General features: G+C 38.3%; 1 protein-coding gene across 1 annotated transcript in view; it reads left to right on the top strand.

Moving 5' to 3' along the window:
- Positions 1-1,121: 1,121 nt before the first annotated feature.
- The window catches only part of MAP2K1 (mitogen-activated protein kinase kinase 1), a 104,053-nt gene continuing 82,312 nt past the window's right edge, over positions 1,122-22,862 (top strand). Inside the window, exon 1 of the mRNA XM_027852039.1 lies at positions 1,122-1,303. Coding sequence (XP_027707840.1) covers positions 1,224-1,303 — 80 coding nt within the window. The 5' untranslated portion in view covers positions 1,122-1,223. The remainder of the gene's footprint in view (positions 1,304-22,862) is intronic.

Genomic DNA, 22,862 nt, shown 5'->3' on the forward strand with positions numbered 1-22,862 from the left:
TCCTTTCAGTCCAAGGGGATTGTTAGGATTTTATCACCTATAAAATTTAGGACCTGGGAGGCTGGTTTAGAGGTCATCTAATCCAACACCTTCGTTTTGGAGAAACTGAGGACCAGAAACGTTCAGTGATATTCCCGAAGTCACAAAGTTAGGAGCAAGGTTCGAATTGGAATTCAGGTCTCCCTGCCTCACAGGCTAGAGCTCCCTCTCCTCGGGGGACTTTAATTCTTTCAGGCCTAAGAGTAACATGGCTCAGTGCCATAGTCCCAGAGAAGGATAAAGAGAAGACCCAGCTTTGTCACCTCAGCAGTGCGGGGTACCTCAAGCCCGGTTCGGGAACTTGAGGCCTCCCACTGCAAGAAATGGATTACCGTTTACAACGTGAATGCTTTTAAAAGCCAAAAGGAAAAGCAGCCTCCCTGCGGCTCCATGGAGAGCACCGCCAGCTGCAGAGGGCGCTGTTTCCAGCTCCTGGTCCATTTCACGGCGGCCCCACGTGCACCGCCTCCCTGACGCGTTTCCGCGTCATCTGCCTGGGATGGCTGCTTCTTATTGGCTGTCGGCGAAATCAGGATGGGAGGAGGCAGCGGCAGCGGTGCTTGGGGGGTAGGGGGTGGAGAAGGAAAAAAAAAAAAAAAAAGAAGCAGCAGCTCCAGAAGAAGGGGGGGGAAACAGCAGCCCCCGAAGGTTTCCCTCCCACCCCCGCCCCCCACCCTAGTCCGTCCCTCCCTCCCTCCCTCCCTCGGACGGATGTGTGGCTCTGAGGACAGCGCGAGAAGCCGCACTTTTTCCGGAGCCAGGGGACAGGCATCTTCTCTAGACCTGGGCTCCCCGTGCTGCGGAGCTTAACTGCCCTCGAGCCAGCCCTAGCGCCGGGGATCCCGCGCCGGGGAAGCCCTTCCGACTGCGGAGCCGGACGGAACCGAATCCGGCCGGGTGTGAGGGGGTGGGGTGAGGGAATCCCCGCCACCGGCTCGCCGAACCCCTCCCCAGGGAACTCCCCGTCGCCGCCCCTCCGCCCAAGTCGTTGGCGCCCGGTCAGCCTCGGGGCTGGGGGAGCTGCCTCGACCCGGGAGCCCCCGCTGAGAGCCCTAAGCTGCGGCCCCCTTCCACCCCTGAGGCTCGGCCTTGAACTTGGAAGGGCGCAAGGCTGAGGCGGAGCTGCGGCCACTGCAAGAGGGAGCGAGCCTGCGGCTTAGGAAGGGGCTTTCCTCGGGGCCAAAATGCCCAAGAAGAAGCCGGGGCCCATTCAGTTGAACCCGACCCCGGATGGTTCCACGATTAACGGGACCAGCTCGGCCGAGTGAGTGCGGGGTTGGAGCGACGCGGGGGAGGACGAGGAGACAGGCACGGCGGCCGGGCGTGCATGCATGGGGTGCGGGGTGCGGGGTGTGGGGGGTGGGGAGAGGTGGACCCGAGAGGCCCACGGGGGCGGCCACCAAGTTGGTGTGGTCCTGGCTCTAACCGGACAGGCTGATATCCTCCCAGGCTGGCCAGCCGGCGTCGGTGACTACGCCATGATTTCAAAAAGAAATGACTCAGGCTAGCAAAAGGACGAGTTTCAAAGAGGTGTGATCTGCCCCTCTCCCGCAGTTTCTTTGCTTCCAGAAGTTCCCTCTGTAGGACCCAGGGGCTACGCCCACAGTGAAGTGGACTGGAAAGGGCTTTTGTCCCATCTAGTCCAGGTGACCCCCATCCCACTTAAGCTTCTTGGTGCGATGGGTGTAAATGGGTTCGAGTCCCGTCTTAACACCTGAGGGATCTTAGGCAGATCCCAGAAATTCACTTCGATTTACTTTATTCATCTTTTAAGATAAGGGGGTTGAGCTGGGTGACCTCTGAGGCCTCTTCCAGCTATAGAATCTGATCCTATGAACGTTATTCCTCATTCCCGGAGAGGACAGCTTGAATATCTTGAGTTTCATAAAAAATACTGATCCTAAATTTAAAATTTTTTAAAATTTATTTCTTTAAATAATTCCCAATTATATGTAAAAACATTTTTAACATTCATTTTTGAAAATGAGTTCCAAATTCCCTCCCCCTCCTCCCACACCCCTTGAGAAGGTAAGCAATATATTGGTTAAACATGTGAAGTCATGATAAAACATAAGTCACTTGCCTAGGGTCACACAGCTAGTGTGTGTCAGAGGCAGGATTTGAACTTAGATCTTCCAGACTCCAGGTTCATTGTTCTATCTGCTGTTCCATATAGCTGCCCCTCATCCTGAATGTTTAAAAATTAGCTTATGGCAGGATGTGAAAATTGGTAAGCCAAATGAGTATATTCAGAAAGATGAAGTTTTGTAAATTCTCATCTGTAGTTAATGAGAAGGAACTTTCAAGGGAGCTATCCCCCACCCTGCCACCTCCAAGACCACCTCTAAGACAGTGAGGAGTGGTGGGAGGAGGGAGAGGTGAAATAAAAGTGTGTGGTGGATAACCTCCCAGTGCTTTTTATACTAGGGGCTCTAACATTGCTTGGTCTTTGAAATTCTTTCCATGGAGACATAACCAGCAACAATAGAGAGAGACTACAAAACAAAACTTTTCTCTGGCCATCTCATTGTGATGCCCTTGTCAGCTTTTGCTTCTGCTAGTGAAAGTTTTTTTTGTTTGTTTGTTTTTTTTGCTTTTTGGTGAGGCAGTTGGGGTTAAGTGACTTGCCCCAAGGTCACACGGCTAGTAAGTATCAAGTGTTTGGTCTGAGGCTGGATTTGAACTCAGGTCCTCCTGACTTCAGGGCCCGCACTCTATATACTGCACCACCTAGCTGCCCCTACTCCAACAGTTTTTAAACTTTTTTTACATTCTTAAAAGTTGAGTACCTCAAAGGGCTTTTGTTTGTGAGAGTTACATCTATAGATATTTATTACTGTATTAGTGGAGGGGGAAATGAGGGAAAATTTGCAACACTTGAATCCTCATTTGAACTGGTTCAAGGAGGGAAGACTATACATACACAGCTGGGCACAGAAACTCTTGTTACCCAACAGGGAAGTAGGAGGGAAAGAAAGGAGTTAAGAGAAGTGGGGAGGGAGTGGGAAGGGGAGTAGTGTGGTGGAATAAGAGGGAGGATAGATTAAGTGAGGAAAAACCTCCCAGAGTTAAAGAAAGGACTGGGTAAAAAAGAAAAGCATAAAAGAATAGCATGAAGAGAAATAACACAGTTAGCAATCATAACTGAATGTGAATGGGATGAACTCCCTCATAAAACAGAATAGGTAACAATAGATTAGAAACCAGAATCCAGCAGTATGTTGTTTACAAGTAACACACCTGAAAAAAAAGATACACACAGAGTTAAAATAAGGGTCGGGAGCAGCATCTATTATGCTTCAGCTGAAGTAAAAAAGGCAGGGGTGGCAGTCATGATCTTAGACAAAGCAAAAGCAAAAATAGGCCTAATTAATAGAGCTAAATAGGAAAACTACATTTTACTAAAAGGTAAAGACAATGAACTAATATCAGTACTGAACATATATGTACCAAACTGCATAGCGTCTAAATTATTAAAGGAAAAGTTAAATGAGTTAGAGGAAGAAATAGTAAAACTATAATAGTAGAAGACCTCAATTCATCCCTCTTAGATCTAGATGAATCTAACCATAAAATAAACAAGAAAGACGTTAAGGAGATAAATAAGATTTTTAAAAGTTAGATATAATAGACCTCTGGAGAATGTTGAATGGGAATAGAAAGGAATATACCTATTTTGCTGCTATGCATAGCACCTTCACAAAAATTGATCATGTATTAGGACATTAAAAACCTCACAAACAAATGCAGAAAAATTAAATGTGTATCTTTTCCTGACCATAATGCAATAAAAATTACATTCAGTAAAGGATCTTTGAAGCATAAATTAAAAATGAATTGGAAACGAAATAACTTAATCCTGAAGAATGGATGGATCATCATAGAAACAATCCATAACTTCATTAAAGATGACCATAATGAGACAACATACTAAAATTTGTGAGATGCAACCAAAGCAGTACTTAGGGGAAAATTTATATCTCTAAATGCTTACAACCACAAAAAAGAGAGCAGTTCAGTGAATTGGATATGCAACTAAAAAACTAGAAAAACAACATTAAAACCCCTAATTAAATACCAAAATAGAAGCCATAAAAAAATCAAAGGAGAGATTTAACAAAATTGAAAGTTAAAAAAAAAATTGCATTGAATTAATAGATAAAAATAGGAGCTGTTTTAAAAAAAACAATGAAATAGACACATTATTTACTGATTTGATATAAAAAAAGAAAACCAAATTACCAGTATCAAAAATGAAAAAGATACAGTCACAACCAATGAAGAGGAAATAAAAAGCAATTGCTAGGAAATATTATGCCTAACTACACGCTAATAAAGCTGACAATCTAAATGAAATGGGTGAGTATTTGCAAAAATATAAGGTGTCTAGATTGACAGAACAGAGAATAAAGTACTACATAACTGTATTGTGAATTTAAATATTTTATTTATCTTAATTGGCCATTATCTATCTTTTCATCTTCCCACCCCAAATGAGAATTAAAAACACAAGAAAACAAAACCCATACACTTATCTTAGAGAAAGAAATTGAAAAAGCCATAAGTGAACTCTTTAAGAAAAAAATTTCAGAACCAGATGGATTTACAGCAAATTCTACCAAGCATTTAAAAAATAATTCCAATACTCTATAAACTCTTTGAAAAAATAGGCAATGTGGTCCTATAAAATTCCTTCTATGACACAAATAGGGTCTTGATACTTGAACCTGGAAATCAAAACAGAAAGAAAACTATAGACCAATTTCCCTAATGAATGAATTGATGCAAAAATTTTAAATAAAATACTAGCAAGAAGATTACAATCTTCTTGTAATATATATCACAAAGATTATACACTATGACCAGGTTGGATTTAGACCAGCAATTCAGGGCTAGTTCAGTAGTAGGAAAACTACAAGCATAATTGACCATATTAACAAAAACAAAAATAATATGATTATTTCAGTAGATGCAGAAAAAGTTTTTGACAAAATAGGAAAGCTATTCCTATTACAAACACTAGAAAACACAGGAATAAAAAGAACTTTCCTTAAAATAACAAGTAGTGTCTATCGAAACCAAAAGCAAACATTATCCCTAATGGGAATAAGCTAGAAGTCTTTCTAATAACAGAGGTGAAGCATGAATGTCCATTATTACCCTTACTATTCAATAATTCAACCACTGGTTATGTGTGATTGCTTTAATAAGGGTGCTATATAGTAGTAGATAGATGTCTGCAGTTTCTGGTGTTTATAGAGCTAGTACTTTGTGCTGTTAATAATATACTAGAAATTCTAGCTATGGTAATAAGACAAGAAAAAGAAATTGAAGGAATAAACAAAGGCAAATAAGGAAATAAAATATCCCTTTTTGCAGATGATATAATGGTTTACTTAGAGAACCCTAAACAGTCAACTAAAAAACTAATGGAAACAACAACTTCAGCAAAATTACAGGTTACAAAATTAACCCATAAAATCACTAGCTTTCTGTATATTATTGATATTTACCATGTTGTAAATTAAAACTGATAAAATTTTAAAATATTAACTCATGTAACAGTAAATCCATTAAATGTTAACAAATAATATTTTGTGAAAAATAACTATATTTACTAAAAAAATTAGTGAAAGACATTTTGGTTTACTTTTTTAAAAATCTATTTAAATGTCCGGCTTAATGGAAGAAAGCTGTTGGGATATGTCATGTTGATTGAAGTATATAAAGAAGATTTGGCCTCACACAGATATGTGGTTAGAAAAGGGAGGAGTATTTTATTGGGCAAATAACATCTTAATATTATTATGAAAGTGGTTTTGATGTCAAAGGCCCCCTAAAAGGGTCCTGGGGACCCTTATGGGACTTTGGAACACACTTTGAGAACTACAGTACCAGACTATTAGCTCTCTTTTGGGATTCCCCTGGGTGTTCTTTTGTTTTGTTTTGTTTTGTTTTGGTTTTTTTTGCTAGGCCGTGGGGTTAAGTGACTTGGCCAAAGTCACACAGCTAGTGAATGTTATGTGTCTGAGGCCGAATTTGAAACTGAGGTCTTTTTGACCCCTGGGCTCTATCCACTGTGCCACCTAGCTGCCCCTGGGATTCTCCTGGGTTTTCAGGCAATCATTAGTTATATGTGATTGCTTTAATAAGGGGACTATATAGGAATAGATAGATGTCTGCAGTTTCTAGTGTTTCTTTGTAGAGCTAGTACTTTGTGCTGTTAAATAGTGATCTTACTAGTTTATGTAATTTTGCGGTAAGCAACCATGACCGTCTTGGGTTCTAGGCATCCTTATAGCAGTGTGTTAAATTTCTGCAATCTAGGAAATTAAAAATCTTTTACTTCTGTATAAAAAGTTTGAAATGATGTACACACACTGTAATGAAATGCAGAGTCTTTGTAATTTTGTTGTTTCTATACACTTCCTCTCTTTAAATTTTATTTATTTATTTATTTATTTATTTATTTATTGGCTAGGCAATGGGGTTAGGTGACTTGCCCAGGGTCACACAGCTAGTGTTATGTGTCTGAGTCTGGATTTGAACTCAGGTCCTCTGAATCCAGGGCTGGCGCTCTATCCACTGCTCCATCTAGCTGCCACCTCTCTCTTTTTTTTTCTTTTCTTCTTTTTTTTTAAATAAGCCTTTATGCGCTATTTGCTCAGATGATCCTTTATAGCTTTGGCTTCTGGCCCCGTAAGTCAGATGTAGGCCTTTGGTGTTATGGTACATATCTGGTCTATCTTCTATCTCTGCTTTTGGTATTGCTTCAACACTTATGAACATGTTTATATAGATTTGCACTTGATCATTCTGTAAACCCTCACTGTGTTTGGTCTTTCTGCCCAATTAAATTGTAAACTTGTTGAAAGGCAAGTTTTATGTGTTCATATTTTCTTGGTATCCTCCACAGTTTTTAGAATAGACTTCTGGGCCCTGGGTTGACTTGGCTGTTTCTGCTTGACTAGAAGGGAATTCTGTAGAAAGTGGAATGGATGGTGCACTATATTTGTAATGATTGGTCTTATGTTAATTGAAGGATTACTAGATCTTTCCATGCCCCATGCCCCTTTCATGCCCCATTAATTCTTTTATCTATATTGACTACCCCAATTAGAATTTGTACTTTTTGAGAACAGAGACTGTCTTGCTTTTCAGTCTGTATTTCCACCATTGATCTCTGTGGCACTATGTAAGTGTTCAATGAATGCCTTTCCATTCCATGTGCACAACACAGCTCTTGGCATATGGTAAGTACTTAACAAATACTTATTGTCTTGCCTTGCCATTTGATTAGTATAATCTTCCACTTAAACTATATATTTTAGAAGAGTAATGCAGAAAACTTGAAGCAAAAAGCTTTGGGATTGGGGGAAAAGTTTGTAGTAAAGTTTGGGGTACTACAGTCTAAGATGTGAGTTGTATTGTTGACTGAGAGAAACCCAAATGCAGTTGGGTGCTGTGTGCTTGATCATTGAAGCTCTCTGTGCCTTCTGTGCCCACCTTCATGACTCATCACAGCAGTAGAATAGAAGTCTTTGTGCAGAGTTTATCACAAATACAGAAAATGTCTCTTTATACTTGATAGTACTAATGGCAGGAGAGCTGCACTTAGATTTTTGTTTTTTTTTTCCTTTCTGTGGATATTTCCCAAGCTGATCTTCTGATCTTAGTCTTCAGAGCTGCACAGAAGCCAGCAGAAAGGACATGATGAAACTTAGATCAGAATTCAGTTTTGAGCACTCTCTTGAAAATTAAAGTGGAGAGAAAATAGCTCTTGATATGAATATCAAATAATGTTCATAGGATGTCTTTAGTGGACTCTTTCAATCACTCTCCTCTTTTAATATAATAGATTAAAAAAGAATTTCTCATTAAAAATCCATGTGTGTACTTTGCCTATGTTTCTTGCCCCCTATAAACTTCAACTTATAGGAAGAATGTCTATATTTGTTAATTTCCTTACCACCCATCCATTCAGGCTTTTGAAATCTCACTTTCAACCCTGATTAGCTAAATGAAATGCACTTTCCAAGATCACCAATGACCTCTTAATTTTCAAAACCAATGACCTTTTTCTCAGTTCTCATCTTGACCTTTGTTAGTATCTGATACTGTTGACTGTTCCCTTCATAATATTTTCTTCTGCTTTGATTTCAGAAACACTAGTCTTCTAAGTTCAAAACTTGCCCCCCATCTTGTTCATAAAACCTACTCCTCCTCCACACTTCCTTATTTTGGTGGATGATACGACAGTCCTCCCAGTTACCCAGGCTTGAAATCTCATAGGTACGTTTGTTTTTGTTTCTTTAGGTAGGTGGGGTTAAGTGACTTGCCCAGGGTCACACAGCTAGTGTCAGGTGTTTGGTCTGAGGCGGGATTTGAACTCACGTCCTCCTGACTTCAGGGCTGGTGCTCTATTATTTTCTTTTACATCTGTCCTCTCCAACTGCTTGCCACCTTAGTTGAGGCCCTCATTAATTTTCACCTGGGCTACAATAGCCTCTCACTTGGTTTTCTCCTTTTCAATCTTTTCTCTCTCTAATTTATTCTTTACTCAGCTGCCAAGATAATATCCTTAAGACATAGGTGGATCTGACAATAACACCTTTAGTGGCTTTTCATTGGTTATACAAATCCTTAACCTGATGTTGAAATTTCTGCAGAATCAAGCCCTCATCAGTTTTTCACAGCCTCCTTTCACTCTCATTTCCTTCTTGCACTGTCCTGACTTCTGCCACTTGTGCTTTTGTGCAAGGTGTTTCTATGTCTGGAAATAATTCTCTGAATATTTCTCCCTCTTGAAATTCTCCTCTTTTAAGACTCAGGTTAGATGTTGCTTTCTTTATGAAGCCTTCCTCTGCCCATCTCCCCACAAGTCAAGTGATAGTTTCCCTTCTTGTTTCCACCTCTCCTTTGCCCTCACTTGTATCATATGTCTCTGTTAGTTTGTATAGTATCTTATCTACCTGTGTCCTACTCTCTCCCCATTAGAGAGGCAGCTGGTGTAGCGAAAAGACAAAGACTGGGATTTGGGTCCCAGCTTTGATGCTGGCTGTGGGACTATGTGTAGGTCATTTAACCTGATTGTACTCTAGTTTCCTTATTTGTGAAATGGGGGTCATAATACTTGTACTATGTACCTTGCAGAGTTATTTTCAGGAAATGCCTTTGTAAACCTTAAAAAGATTATATAAATGTATTACATTGAGGCAGTGGTATAGTGGATAAAACATTTGACCTGGGGTCAGAAAGACCTGTGTTCAAATCCAGCCTCAGACACTTAATAGCTGTGTGACCGTGGGCAAGTCACTTAACCTCTGTTTGCCTCAATTTCCTCAGTTGTAAAGTGGAGATTTACAGAAGCTACCTTGCAGGGTTATTGTGAGGATTGAATGAGCTATTTGTAAAGGGCTTAGCACAATATCTGGCACATAGTAGGTGCTATATAAATCCCTATTCCCTCCCCTCCCCTTCCCTATTATTGCAGGTTCATTTTGAGCAGAAACTCTTATTTTTATTTCTATATTATTTGCAATTCCTAGTGAAGTCCTTGGACCTAAGAAGCTGAATTGAATTGAATTGAATGTGCTAACAGCATGTGCATTCAACCTTAGAAACTTTTCTGGGCCAGGACTCATGGAATAGTTAGCTATTTATGGCCCAGAAACACACTGAATGATTTAATTAGTAGAGTTTGCAAATAACTGATGGAAATAGTAGCCCCAGAAAGCTTGTAATGAAAATGCATTTCTTGAAGTTTAAAAGTCTCTGGAGAAAGAGAAAGGAAAAACAGAGAGTCTGATATGTTTCTGTGAGTTCTTGTAGCCTCTTCTCAGATTTTCATTATAGTGGATAAAGTCTCCTGAAGTCATCTTAAATTAATGGTGTTACATTGATTGTGTATGCATGAATGTGTTTAATTTGTATTGATTCAAGTTCTTGAGGTATTCAGATCCCCAGAATAATGCCAATTAAATCCCCCACAATGTTCACTATCCCAAAACTCTTAAGTAAAAAACCACAGTGATTTCAACTGATATAATACCTCCAATTTTACATTTGGAAGTTTTCTATTCCTTAAAAGAAAAGATGCATACACAGTGACTACAACAATATAAATGGAAAGAACAACAAAAATAATAATTGAATGCTGCAGAAATTATAATGACCAAGCTTCCCTAAAGAAGAGATATGAGAAAAAACTTTCTATCCCTTCTTTGCAGGGATGGGGCGCTGTAGGTGATATAAAAACAAAAGATAACAACAAAAGTTTATTATTTAAAAATGGGTATATCCTTTATAACTTAATATCAGTATCCCCTGAGTTTTTGATCTTGAGTTTTGTTGCTGTGTAAAGTTGCCATTTATATAGCTGTAGTTATGGTGAGTAAATTATTTTGGTTTTGTCTTGTTCACTATGCATTACCTTACCCAAATCTTCCTATACATCTTTGATTACCTTATATTTGTCATTTCTTATGGTGTAGCAACATTCTAGTTTTGTATCTTTTCTTGCGTAATTTCCATTGTTTTCCCAAATGGTTAGACCAATTCACAGTTCTACCAGTACATATGCAAATTAGTGTTCTTATGTATTGAATCTCTGTCATTACTTTTTTTTTCCATCTTTGATAATTGAGGATAATACTTCAGAATTATTTTAAATTATATTTCTCTGTTACAGATTTTAAACACTTTGAGAGTTATCTAGAATTTATTCTTTTGAGAATTCTTTGTTCTCTCTTTTATCAGTGATTTTTTGGGAGATAAGTCTTAATCTTATCCATTTGTGACAGTTTGCTATAGATTTTGCTTCTCAGATTTTAATTAGAGGTTTTCAATATAAAAATTTCCTATTTCATCTTTTTTCTTATTCTAGTTGCATTTATCTTATTTATGTGAAAGCTTTTATTTTATACAATTGAAGTCTGTTTTGTGTTTTGTAATTTGTTGCGGTTATTTACAAATTTGTAACCTATGCATAGTAAGCAAAAGAAGCTTTCATTCTTTCCTAATTTTTTAATAGTGTAACTATCCTATATACTGTATAGCTTATTTATCCATTTGGGATTTATTGTGGCATATGACCTTTTTTTTTTTTTTTAAATCCTGTACCAGATAGGTTTTTTCCTTTTCTTTCTTTTTTTCTTTTTATTTTTTTGGTGAGGCAGTTGGAGTTAAGTGACTTGCACAGGGTCACACAGCTAGTAAGTTTCAAGTATCTGAGGTTGGATTTGAACTCAGGTCCTCCTGACTCTAAGGCTGGAGTGCTACCTGTAGTGCCACCTAGCTGCCCCTGTACTAGATAGTTTTGATAATTATTGCATTACAATGTAATTTGAGATGGTAATTCCAAACCTTCATTGTTCCAATTTTCCAGTATTTCCTTAAATATTTTTGACTTCTTCTTCCAACACATGTATTTTGTTTTACCTACTTTTATAAAGTGTTCTCATGGTAACTTGATTGTCAACATTGACTTTCACTATTTATTTAGGTCTTCCTTTATTTCTGTGAAAAATGTTTTGTTGATTTATTTATGTGTAACTTACAGATTAATGCTTAGATGTTTAATGCATTTTCTTTTTATTTTAAATATTATTTCTCTTTCATTTCTTTCTGATCTTTTGTTAGGAATATAGAGAAAAGTTGATTATTTTTGTAGACATTTTAGGAACATAGAATCACATAAATTTGGAGCTGGAAGGGACCTTAAAGTCCACCTAGTCCAACTTGGGGCTCAGACTGGTAAAGTTACTTGCCCATAAACACACACAAATAGTGACAGAATTAAGACTGGAACCCAGGTCTTCTGATTTAAAATCCACTACTCTTCATGTGTATTGCATTTTGTATCCTGCTGCTTCATTGAAGCTCTTCTTATTTTTGTTATTAATTGCTTACAATTTTCCAAGTAAACCATTATGTTCAATCTTTATCTTGAATATCTCCAGCACCTAGAATGATGCCTTTCACTTGGCATGTAATTAATTGTTTATTGATCAGTGAGGGAAGCAGCTTGATACAGGGTAGAGATCACTGACTGAGGTGCATAGGGACAAGGTTCAAACTCCACCTCTCATGGTTGCTATTTTTGTAATGTTGGGCCAATCACTTAAATCTCCCTAAGCCTTCTCAGTTTCCTCATTTGTAAAATGTAGGGCTTGACCTGGATGGACTTTTGAGTTCGAATCCCAATTCTTGTATCTCTGGTTCTCTGACTATCAGTGTATTACAGTAATTTTGCTACCTCTTTGCCAGTGCTCATTCCCTTAATTTGTTTTAATTTTAATTATTTTAGCTAATATTTCTAGTACTATTTCAAATAATAATAGTAACAGTGGACATCCTTATTTCAGTCCTTATTTTTGCTGGGAAAGCTTTATATATTTGGGTTTTTTTGTTTTTGTTTTTTGTTTTTAATAAATAATAAATGTTTTAATAAATAATGCTTTTTAATAAATAATAAATAATGCTAAATAATAACTTTTTGTTTTTAATAAATAATGCTAATAAATATTTTTGTTTTTAATAAATAATGCTAAATAATAAATAAATGAATGATAAATAATTTTTTTTTGTTCGTTTTTAATAAATAATGCAGCTAGGTGGCACAGTGGATGGAGCTCTGGCCTTGAAGGCAGGAGGATCTGAGTTCAAATCTGGCCTGAGACACTTGACACTTAGTAGCTGTGTGACCCTGGGCAAGTCATTTAACCCTGATTGCCTCACCAAAAAAAATAATAATAATAATAATGCTACAGCTTGGTTTTAGTTTTATGAGGTTAAAATGAATTATTATGCTAATTGTTTCCCTAATTTTGAACTGCCCTTTCATACCTGGTGTGAATCCAGTTTGGTCAAAATGAATTTTGGGTCTATGTTTCTATGATCTTTTTGCCAGTCTTTCATTGAATATTTTTGCATCAAGAAAATCAGTGATATTGGTCCATAGTTCTCTGTCTTTGCATTATTGCTCCCTATTTGGGAATTAAGATATGGCATTGTAGATTGAATATTGGACTTGGAGTTAAAAAGACCTGGGTCGAATCCTAATTCTGATAGCTGTGTGACCATGGGCAAAGCACTTAATCTTTCTTGAGTCCCAGTTTCCTTATCTACAAAATGGAGCTGTGACTAACTATATAGTACTTCCTTTACAAGATTGATCTGGGGTTCAAATGAGATCATGTGTGTAAAGTACATTATGAATTCTAATGCATTATATACATGTCAGTAGTTATCACTGGCATCCTTGGCTTTTATGATGCTGTCTCTTGCTTCTCTTACCTGTCCATATCCTTCTTCTCAGGAGCATTTGGTGATTCATCATCCTAGTACCTTCCTCCAAGTGTAGGTATCGCTCCCCCTAGGATTTGTCCTGGGGCATCTTCTGTCTCTTTTGTCCCTTGGTGACCTCATCTACTCAGCTCATCTTCACTCTGCAGATATTATCCTTCATCTTTCTTCTGAACATTAGGTTCAGCCACCTGCCTGCCAGACTTTTGAATTGAGTGTCCTCCAGTAGGCTTCTCAGGTTCAATATACCCAAAAAGGAATTATATTTCCTAAACCCATCCATCCTTCAGACTTTCCTGTTACTGCTGAGTGTGCCGCCATCCTTCCTGGCACCCAGATTCACAGGTTGGACATCATCTTTAATGTTTCTCTCCACATTTCCATCTCAATCTCAGTAATTTTTCCTCTACAACATTCCTCACTTTTTCCTTACTTAACACCACAACTGCCTGAATTCAGGCCCTCTACACCTCTCACCTTCACTGTTTCAGTAGCCTCCTAATTTATCTCCCTGCCTCAAGTTTTTCCCCAGTCCAATCCATCTTCCACACAGCTGCCAAAGTGATTTTCCTCAAGCATAGGTTTGAACATGTCACTCCTCTGATCAAGAAACACCAGTGGCTCCCTATTACCACTAGGATAAAAATCAGGATTCTTTTCGACATTTAAAGCTCTTCACAACCTGCTCCAACCTATCCTTTCAGCTTTATTTTATTCTATTCTTCCTTCATGCACTTGGTGGTCCTGCAAAATGTGCTTTTTTTGTGTTGTAAGAAACGAAGAAGGGGATGATCTCAGAAAGACCTGGAAAGAATTATATGATGGGGTAGCTAGGTGGTGCAGTGGATAGAGCACCAGCCCTGGATTCAGGAGGACCTGAGTTCAAATGTGGCCTCAGACAAATAACTCTTACTAGCTGTGTGACCCTGGGCAAGTCACTTAACCCCATTGCCTAGCCAAAAAAAAAAAAAAAGAATTCTGTGAACTAATGCAAAGAAAGGTTAGCTGAAACAGAACAATCTACATAGTAACGGCATTTTTTAAAAAAAGATAATCAACTTTGAAAGGCTTAGTAACTGATCAACACCATGACCCACCACAGTTCCAAAGGACTCATGATGAAACATGGTATTCGCATTCAGTTCACAAATGACATTTATTTTATGTCTGCATGATTTTGCAAAGGATGTTCCTGGAATGCACTCCCTTTCACCTCTGCCACTTAGATTTCCATGCTTTCTGAAGGCTCAGCTTAAGTGTCATCTCCCACACAATGCCTTTTTTAATCTCCCATTCCCTCTCCACCCCATTGTATCCCTAGGGCCTAGCACATAGTAGGCACTTAATAAATGTAAATAGATTTTTTTAAAGCACAGAGAACTTTTTTTTTTTTTAGATTTTTAAAAAAATTTTTAGGCAATTGGGATTAAGTGACTTGCCCAGGGTCACACAGATAGTGAGTGTCAAGGGTTTGGTCTGAGGCTGAATTTGAACTCGGGTCCTCCTGACTTCCGGGCTGGTGCTCTATCTACTTCGACACCTAGCTGCCCCTAGAAAGAACTTTAAATTTTTTTTTCAGTTTCAAATTCTCTCTCTTCCCTTACCCTTTCTGCTACCCAGAGAAAAGACAAAAAAAGCAAAATCCATTACAAATGTGTATAGTAATGCAAAACAAATTTCATTAGCCATATGTTCTTCTTTTTCCCTTCTAAAAAGAAAAAAAATTACTTCAGCCTTTACTCTGGGTCCATTAGTTTTCTATCTGGATATGGGTAGTATATTTCATCATGAGTCCTTTGAAATTGTGGTGGGTCATTGTGTTGATCAGTTATTAAGTCTTTAAGAATTGATTTTTTTTTAATGCTGCTACTATGTAATTTTTTCTCCTGGTTTTGCTAACTTTACTTTGTATCAGTTCATATAGGTCTTCCTACGTTTTTCTGAGATCATTCCCTTTCCCATTTCTTATAGTACAATACTATTCTATTCATTTATATACCATGACTTGTTCAGCCATTCCCCAATTGATGAATAGCCACTGTTTCCAATTCTTTGCCACTACAGAAAGAGTTGCTGTGAATACTTTTGTACCTATGAGACCTTTTCCCCTTTCTTTAATCTCCTTGGGGTGTAGTCCTATTAGTGTTATCTCTGGGTCAAAGGGCATAGAGCAGGGGTGGGGAACCTGGGGCCTAGGAGGCCGCATGTGGCCTTCTAGGCCCTTGGGTATGACTTTTTGACTGAGTCCAAGTTTTACTGAACAAATCTTTTTATTAAGGGGATTTGTTCTGTGAAGTTTGGATTCAGTCAAAGGGCTGCACTTGAGCACCAAGAAGGCCACATATACACAGTTTAATAGCCTTTTGGGCATAGTCCCAAATTGCTTTTCAGAATTGTTGGACTAGTTCACAGCTCCACCATCAACGTATTAATGTACCTGTTTTCCCACACCCCTCCAGCATTAGCCATTTTCATTTTTTTCATCTTAGCCAATCTGATAGTAGGTGTCATAGGAGGACCTCAGAGTTGTTTTAATTTGCATTTCTCTATTAGTGCTTTAGAGTATTTTTTCACATATTGATAGCTTTGATTTCTTTCTCTGAAAACTGCCTATTCATATCTTTTGACCATTTATCAATTGGAGAATGGCTCTTATCCTTGTATGTTTCACTCCATTGTCTATGTAATTTAGAAGTGAGATTCATATTGATTGTTGATTCAGTAAATTGTTCATGGTTTCTGAGCATGTAAATATTACAGCTGGGATTTAACTCAGATTACTCGACTCCAAAGCTAGTGTTCTTTCCACTAAGCTCAGCCCCTACTCCCTTTTTATATCATTGCTCCCTGACATATAATGAGCACTCCACATCAGACCATTATCCTTAGGATTTCAGTGCTTACCTCATTTACTACTGCTTCCATGTCCTTGCTCATCGTGTTATAATGGCCTGAAATGCTCGGTTCCATTTAGCCATAGCCTACCCATTATTGCTCATGGGCATATTTCTTCTCTTCCTAATTTAATCTTAGACAGCCCATGTCTTCCTAATTTAATCTTAGCCCATGTCTTGTACTTTGGTGCCCACTTGACACTGTACATAGCTCAGTATTAAGTGCTAATTGATTGAGATAGAAAACGACTTTTTTTATTTAGTCAGAGGCACTGCACAAGGATGAAAACCAAAACAAAAATATAAAGGAGGCCATTGAGAGAGGGTATGGAGCAGTGGGAAGAATTTTCAATTTAGGATCAGAAAACCAGAATGTGAATCCTAACTCTGCTATTTGCCCACCTGTATGACAACTTTGGGTGAGTCACCCAACCTTCTTTGACCTGTTTTCTCGTCTGTGAAAAGAGGGTGTTAGACTAGATGATCTAATAGATCCTCTCCAGCTCTCAACGCTGGGAAATCTACTAGCCTTTCTTCTGTATTTTGTCCATGTGGGGTACAAAGAGCACTCTCCTCAGGGTTTTAGTTGATGGCACAACTACTTACTGTCATGAGCGGTCTTGAGCACGTACCCTAACTTAAGTAACAATTTCCTCATTTTTTAAAATTTGGCTATAATTTCTGCCATGCCTGCTTTATGAGATTATGATGAGAGCAGATAAGATAGTGTATAGGAAATAGTTTGGTATACTCTAAACCAGAATTCTTTGGCAGGATGTTGGCGTGAAGCAGGGCAGCAGGATAGTGGGGAAGCTTTGTGACGAAGTGAAAACCTAAAATTGGGAAAATTGCTAAGTCCAAGGAGAAGTTAAGTCAGGCCTGGGGAGAAAATTTAGGCACCTGATTTCCAAATCTGTTGTTCTTCTCCAAAGCTGCCAATCTAGTCTGTTGTATGAGAGTATTGGTCTTAGAGTCAATTGGGAATCCTGAATTTGAACGTTGGCTCTGGTACTTCCTAATTCTATAATGGTGAGCGAGTCTCTTAATTTATCTGAGCCTCGGTTTCCTCTTCTTCAAGATTGGATGACACTACCTCCTTGGTAGCGTTGTTGTGAAGGAAAGTCTTCTTAAGTCTCAGAGTGATACATAAATGTAATGGCATCGTGGTTTTATGATGCCACTTGATTTCATCTTTGATTTTCACTTCATGGTCTGAGTTTTTATTTGACTATCAGAGAGCCTAGGAAAGCCATTTGGAGGTTTTCACAAAGTTTTTTACTCAACTGATCATTAAAAAACGACTGGGAGTTTTGTTTGAATATAACAGGGGTTATCTAAATTGTGGTCTGCTTCTAGCTATTAAACATGCTGGTCCTTATTCTTATTTCCTTGTTTTGCCTCAGTGGGCATCCTTCTTGAATGTAAATTCAGTTCTAGGACCTCCAGTTAGGGAAGAATGAAGTGAAAGTTTGGGAAAGCCAAAAAGACCCATTTTAAAAGGTATTGTCCCTTGTTTTAACATTTGGTCCTTCTAGAACTTTCTAGGACTGGAACTTGTCCCTTCAGGCTCTTAGAGGGTAAAAGGAAGTTAACTGCCAGTACTTCCACTCATTTTAAACATTTGCTAAAGTGATCAGTTATTCTGTTTTTAAAGAAACATCCCAGATTCCAAAATCTTTCTAAGAAGAAAACTGAAAGTCTCTTTTCTCATTCTATAGTCTTAGAAAAAGGTTTAGGGGAAAGGAAAATCTTGTACCACAAATAGGGTTCAAGTTTAGTGAGTGGGAGCATTTTTTTTCCTTTGTCAGTTCAGAAACTAACAGAAACAGAAATTGGGATGCTCAAAATAATTTAAAGCAAAAGACTCTGAATTGGAAGGATTCTGTAGTTATCTATTTTAGGCTTAGCTGGTGGTGAGAACAGTTCAAAACCTTTAGTGAAATTTTAAGCTCTTTAATAGCAGACCAGTAAATTGGTTAAAGTGAATGGTTGCGGTAGGCTTGAAACTTTTTGTCCATTTGTTGTTTATTCCACGTTAAACCTCCACCAGGGAAATTTTAAGGAAACACATAAGCTAATTTGTAGGCTGGGTAATTGCTGTTTAGTAAGTTCTATTTAAGAAGAAATCTAAAATCTCACTTCCTAAGAAAAACTTACAGTTAAAATTGTTTGCTTTCTTTGCTTATTGTCCTGTTGGTAACATATTGAACAATCTTTCATGTGTCCTTAGCAGGTAAGGAATTAGGACTTTGAAGTAATTCTCGGTTAACTGTGAATATCTTGTAGCTTTATGGTTCAGTGGTCAAATCCAGATTTAAATCCTATCCAGATTTCAACCTTCTGTTCAACTTTCCTTTCATTACTTGGAGACTGAGAGGAGTATTTTAGTGGACTTGGTTATTTCCAACCGGGAATGTTCTTAACATTCCAAACACTTTTTAACAAGGACAATTAACAAGGATGTCCTAGAGACATCCTTCTGTACCAGTTAAGTTTGATCAGTAGGACCGTGGGTAAATTCCATTAATAAAAGGAAAGGCCTTTGGAACACAAAATGTTGATTTAGGCAGAAATTGCAACACTTTCATTGTTTTACTGAAGCATTGTTGCTCAAACTTTTGTTCTTTTCCTTTGCTTTTTCTGGGAATCTAACTGATCTCAACTGTGTCCTGTTGCAGTTATTTCCATCATAGATAAGGACCTGGAAACATTTTATTTGAAAATAATTAAAGTGAGTGAGCAATAAGTGTCTACCAAAATCTGAAGACTTAAAATTACAAACTATTCAGGCAGTTAGTAAATAAATATTTATTAAGTGCCTATCATGTGCCAGGCACTGTGCTAAGCCCTGGGGACACAAAAAGAGGCACAAGACAGAACCTGCCCTCCAAGACCTCACAATCTAATGGGGAGACAACAAGCAAACAAATATGTATAAATAAACTATGTACAAGATGATTAGGAAATACTTAACAGAGGGAGTGCACTAGGATTAAGAAGCGTTTGGGAAAGGCTTCCTCTGTAGAAGAAGGTGGGATTTTAGTTGAGACTTAAAGGAAACCAGGGAAGCTGCTAAGAAGAGATGGGGAAAGGAGGGCATTCCAAGCACAGGGGACTGCTTGAGAAAATGCCTGGAGCCAAAAGATGGAATGGGTGTGGTCAGGAGAAGTGCATGATAGAAAAAAATGTATCAGAAACCCGCAGCAGACCATTAGAGTGGAATCCAGCTTCAGTTTAATGACTGACTATTCTTGTGTCAAAGTTGTTTTTTCTGCCCCTAAATGAATCCTGGAATATGTCACATGGTCCTCCCTTGGGTATGTTTGGTGCAGTGGAGCACACCAGAGTCATAGGCTGCCTAGGTAGGTTACTTGGGTTTGCCTAAAGCTATGGACCCTGGGGTGGTGGTAGAAAAAGAACTAGATTGGATGCCAGAGACCCAGGAATAAGTGCTAGCTTTGCCACCTGCCAGCTGGGTGACTGGCAAGTTATTCAACCTCCCTGAGGTTTAGAGTTTTTTTCATCTGTAATGACAGGTGCTGGGAAAGTTGGACCAAGTGATTATCACTCTCCCAACTTTGATGATTTATGATTCTTACTCATTTCCTTAAGTAAGATATGGATTTCTATAGTGGTGTAATTTGAATGTGGTATAATGAACTTTATTCAGCTTTTAATTTGTTCCTATTTTCTGAGTATGTTATACCAACCTAGTGCGAGAATGAAAAGAAAGATGAAGTCAGAGGACCTGAGTTCAAATACTGTCTCCAATGCTTAGTACCTATGTGACTTTGGTCAGTCTTTTCACCTCCCTAAACCTCAGATTTCTCATCTATAAAATGAGGATATTGGACTAGATGATCTCTGTGGACCTTTCTTGCTATAGATCCTGTATCTCATGTTGAAGGAGATAGAAATTCTTATGTCCAGGGGGGTCACAGAATTAGTTTCCCACAAAAGTATAAAGGATGCTTATGAAAAAGAATTTCTTATAATATTTTCTAGCACTTTGGTTTCCTTCAGCTTCTCATCCATTTGAATTTTTAGCTCTTAACCACATATCTTCTATATAAATCCAAATACAGAGAAGTTCAGATGAGCGGTTTGGATTGCTTATTTTACAAGATTGCTATGAGGATCAAATGATATCACGTATGAGAAATGGTTTTGTATTTGGTAAACAAAGTAATAGTTTTAAAAATATTTGTATTCAAATAACATATACAGATATAAGGCAGTTCAGATGAGAGGGTTGGACTGCCTGTTTTACCAGATTATGAGGGTTAAATGAGATAATGTAAGGGAAAGTTTCGTGAGCTGTGAATGTGTAATAAGAGTTTATTCAACAAAGACAAAGTAGTTCAGATGTGGAAATTGTCTTACATGACAGGACTTTTTTAACTTGTAAGAGTCTGATTATTGTAGAGGTGCTGGGAATGCAAGTAAGTGCATGTTATATGTAGTTGATGCAAAGTTGATTTACATCATGGCACTTGAATTTAGATAGTCAAAGAGGGTTTAGTAAGCATTTAGTATGTCCCAGGCACTGGGTACAAAGACAAAAAAAATAACTAATTTCCTCACAAATGTTGTTCAAATTGGGTTTTTAGAAATTTGTGACATAATTTATCAATGAGGAGGAAGAGACTTTTCCTGGGTCTGACATATGTATAACATTTATGATCTGTAAGCTGGGTGGTGAAAGTAAAGCAGATTATTCATTCCAAACTTTCTTCTGTACTGTATTTTTTGTATCTGGCATTCACATTTTTAACTAACTTGTTCCTGGGAATTCAGCAGAGGCTATGGTGTAGATGATTGTTTTCAAGTGATCAGGAATCATGTAAATGTATATTCTGGAATAAATGGAATTAGAGATATGATGTCCACTGATGTCCAAAGATAAAACTGCAAAACTGCATGGTTTTGTTTTGGTTTTTTTGGAAGATGTGGAACAAAAGAGAAGGAATGCTATTTGTAGGAAACATAAATGTGCTTCTATCCTATAACTGAAAAAGAGAATTTAAGGAGCTTTCTCTCTGAAATTAGAGCTGAAGTACCCAGTTTCCTACTAAGGAAATATTAAGTGCACTATGGGAAGGTATCATAGCAGATTTCTGTCATCCTTAGCAGTCCTTTGTGCTTGAAGGTAGGCCCGAGGGAATGATTTTAAGGTTAGGAAATATTCTCTTAGAACAATAACATCTGGTTTTTCATGTTGACGAACTAAAACCTGCGAAGAAATATGATGGATGCTGAGGAAGCAATTATCAGGGTTCCGGCTTCCCTTCTGAATTGTATTGTCGGATGAGATCTTGTTCCTGGAAAGTTAGGAAGAGGAAAAACATTGAACCATGGCAAATTTGGGGCCTAACAGGCCCTTCCGAGGAAATGTGCTTTTGAATCAGTTAGCAACACTTGTGATGTGTGGGGGGATAAAAGTGAAGAATTTAGTTTTCAGATCAGATGTCGAAGTACTATGTAGTATTGGTAGGGAGGTTATAATCTACAGAGGTTTTGAATAGGGATGTGTCTGTAATCTGAGAACAAATCTAGCTGAGCTCTGAGGTTGGCCAAATGAGTGGTGAACATTTTGGTCACAAATCTTGAATACTGTCTACAAAGTTAGGGAGGAGTTACTCTCTGCCACTGCCAAGGGAGCATCCATACTGATGGCAATTACAGACCCTTGAAGTCTGTTAGATTTAATGGACCAGATCTTGAGTTTGTGAGTAAACTATTCTGGAAGGTGCTTATTCAGTTTGCTGCTGAAAGAGTTCCTGTAGGTTTCAAACTTTATTTAAATTCAGAGAGTATCCTCTTATCCAAAGGAGTGCAGACTATCAGGTGAAGAAGGAAACTTCTTATCTCCCGAAGAACTGTGGTCTACTAGACTCTTCAGCTGTTCTTTATCCTATTAGACTTAGAATAGAGATGATGCCGGACATGCTTGCATTTTTTTTTTCAGGACACTCAGGAAGCAAAGGAATTATTTTCAGCTAAGCAGGAGGCTCCAAAAGTGCCTGGGAAACAACTGCCATCTAGTAGACCCCAATATAGACTCTTTTTAGTTCCTCTGTAACAGCCATCTGCCTTGCTGGCACCCCTGAGATAGTGGAAGTTTCTTCTCCATGAAGTGCTAAAGATGTATTTTTTATCTGAGCATGTTTGTGGCAACAGCAGGGTTAGTGACTTTAGGTTATGAATACTCTTAATCCACATTTAAAGCACTCTGTTGGGGATTGAGCTCTGGGTGAAGCTTAGTCTGCCTCTGTCTTTCAGTGTCTCAGAGGGAGAGAGGACTCAGATGTCATTGAAAAGACATCGAGTAGAAGATGTTCCAGGGTCTGGGCTCTGGCAAGTTAGTGCTGGGTGGTGTTTCTCACCGTCAGCTAAGATGTCATATTTCTGTCATATCAAATATCAAGGTTGTTAATAATAATAATTTTTACCTTATTTGCAAATAAGGTAAAATGTTTATACTTTTCAAAGAGTTTCCACATAGCTGTTCTTATTTGATCTTTCCTGAAAATCCATGAAACAGATAGGACAGGTGGTATAAGCACTTGGGTGGGACAGTGGGTAGGATGTTGGACAAAGAGACAGAAAAACCTGAGTTTGAAG

The sequence above is a fragment of the Vombatus ursinus genome, unplaced genomic scaffold (genome assembly GCF_900497805.2).
Source record: "Vombatus ursinus unplaced genomic scaffold, bare-nosed wombat genome assembly UNPS02009205.1, whole genome shotgun sequence".
Lineage (NCBI taxonomy): Eukaryota > Metazoa > Chordata > Mammalia > Diprotodontia > Vombatidae > Vombatus > Vombatus ursinus.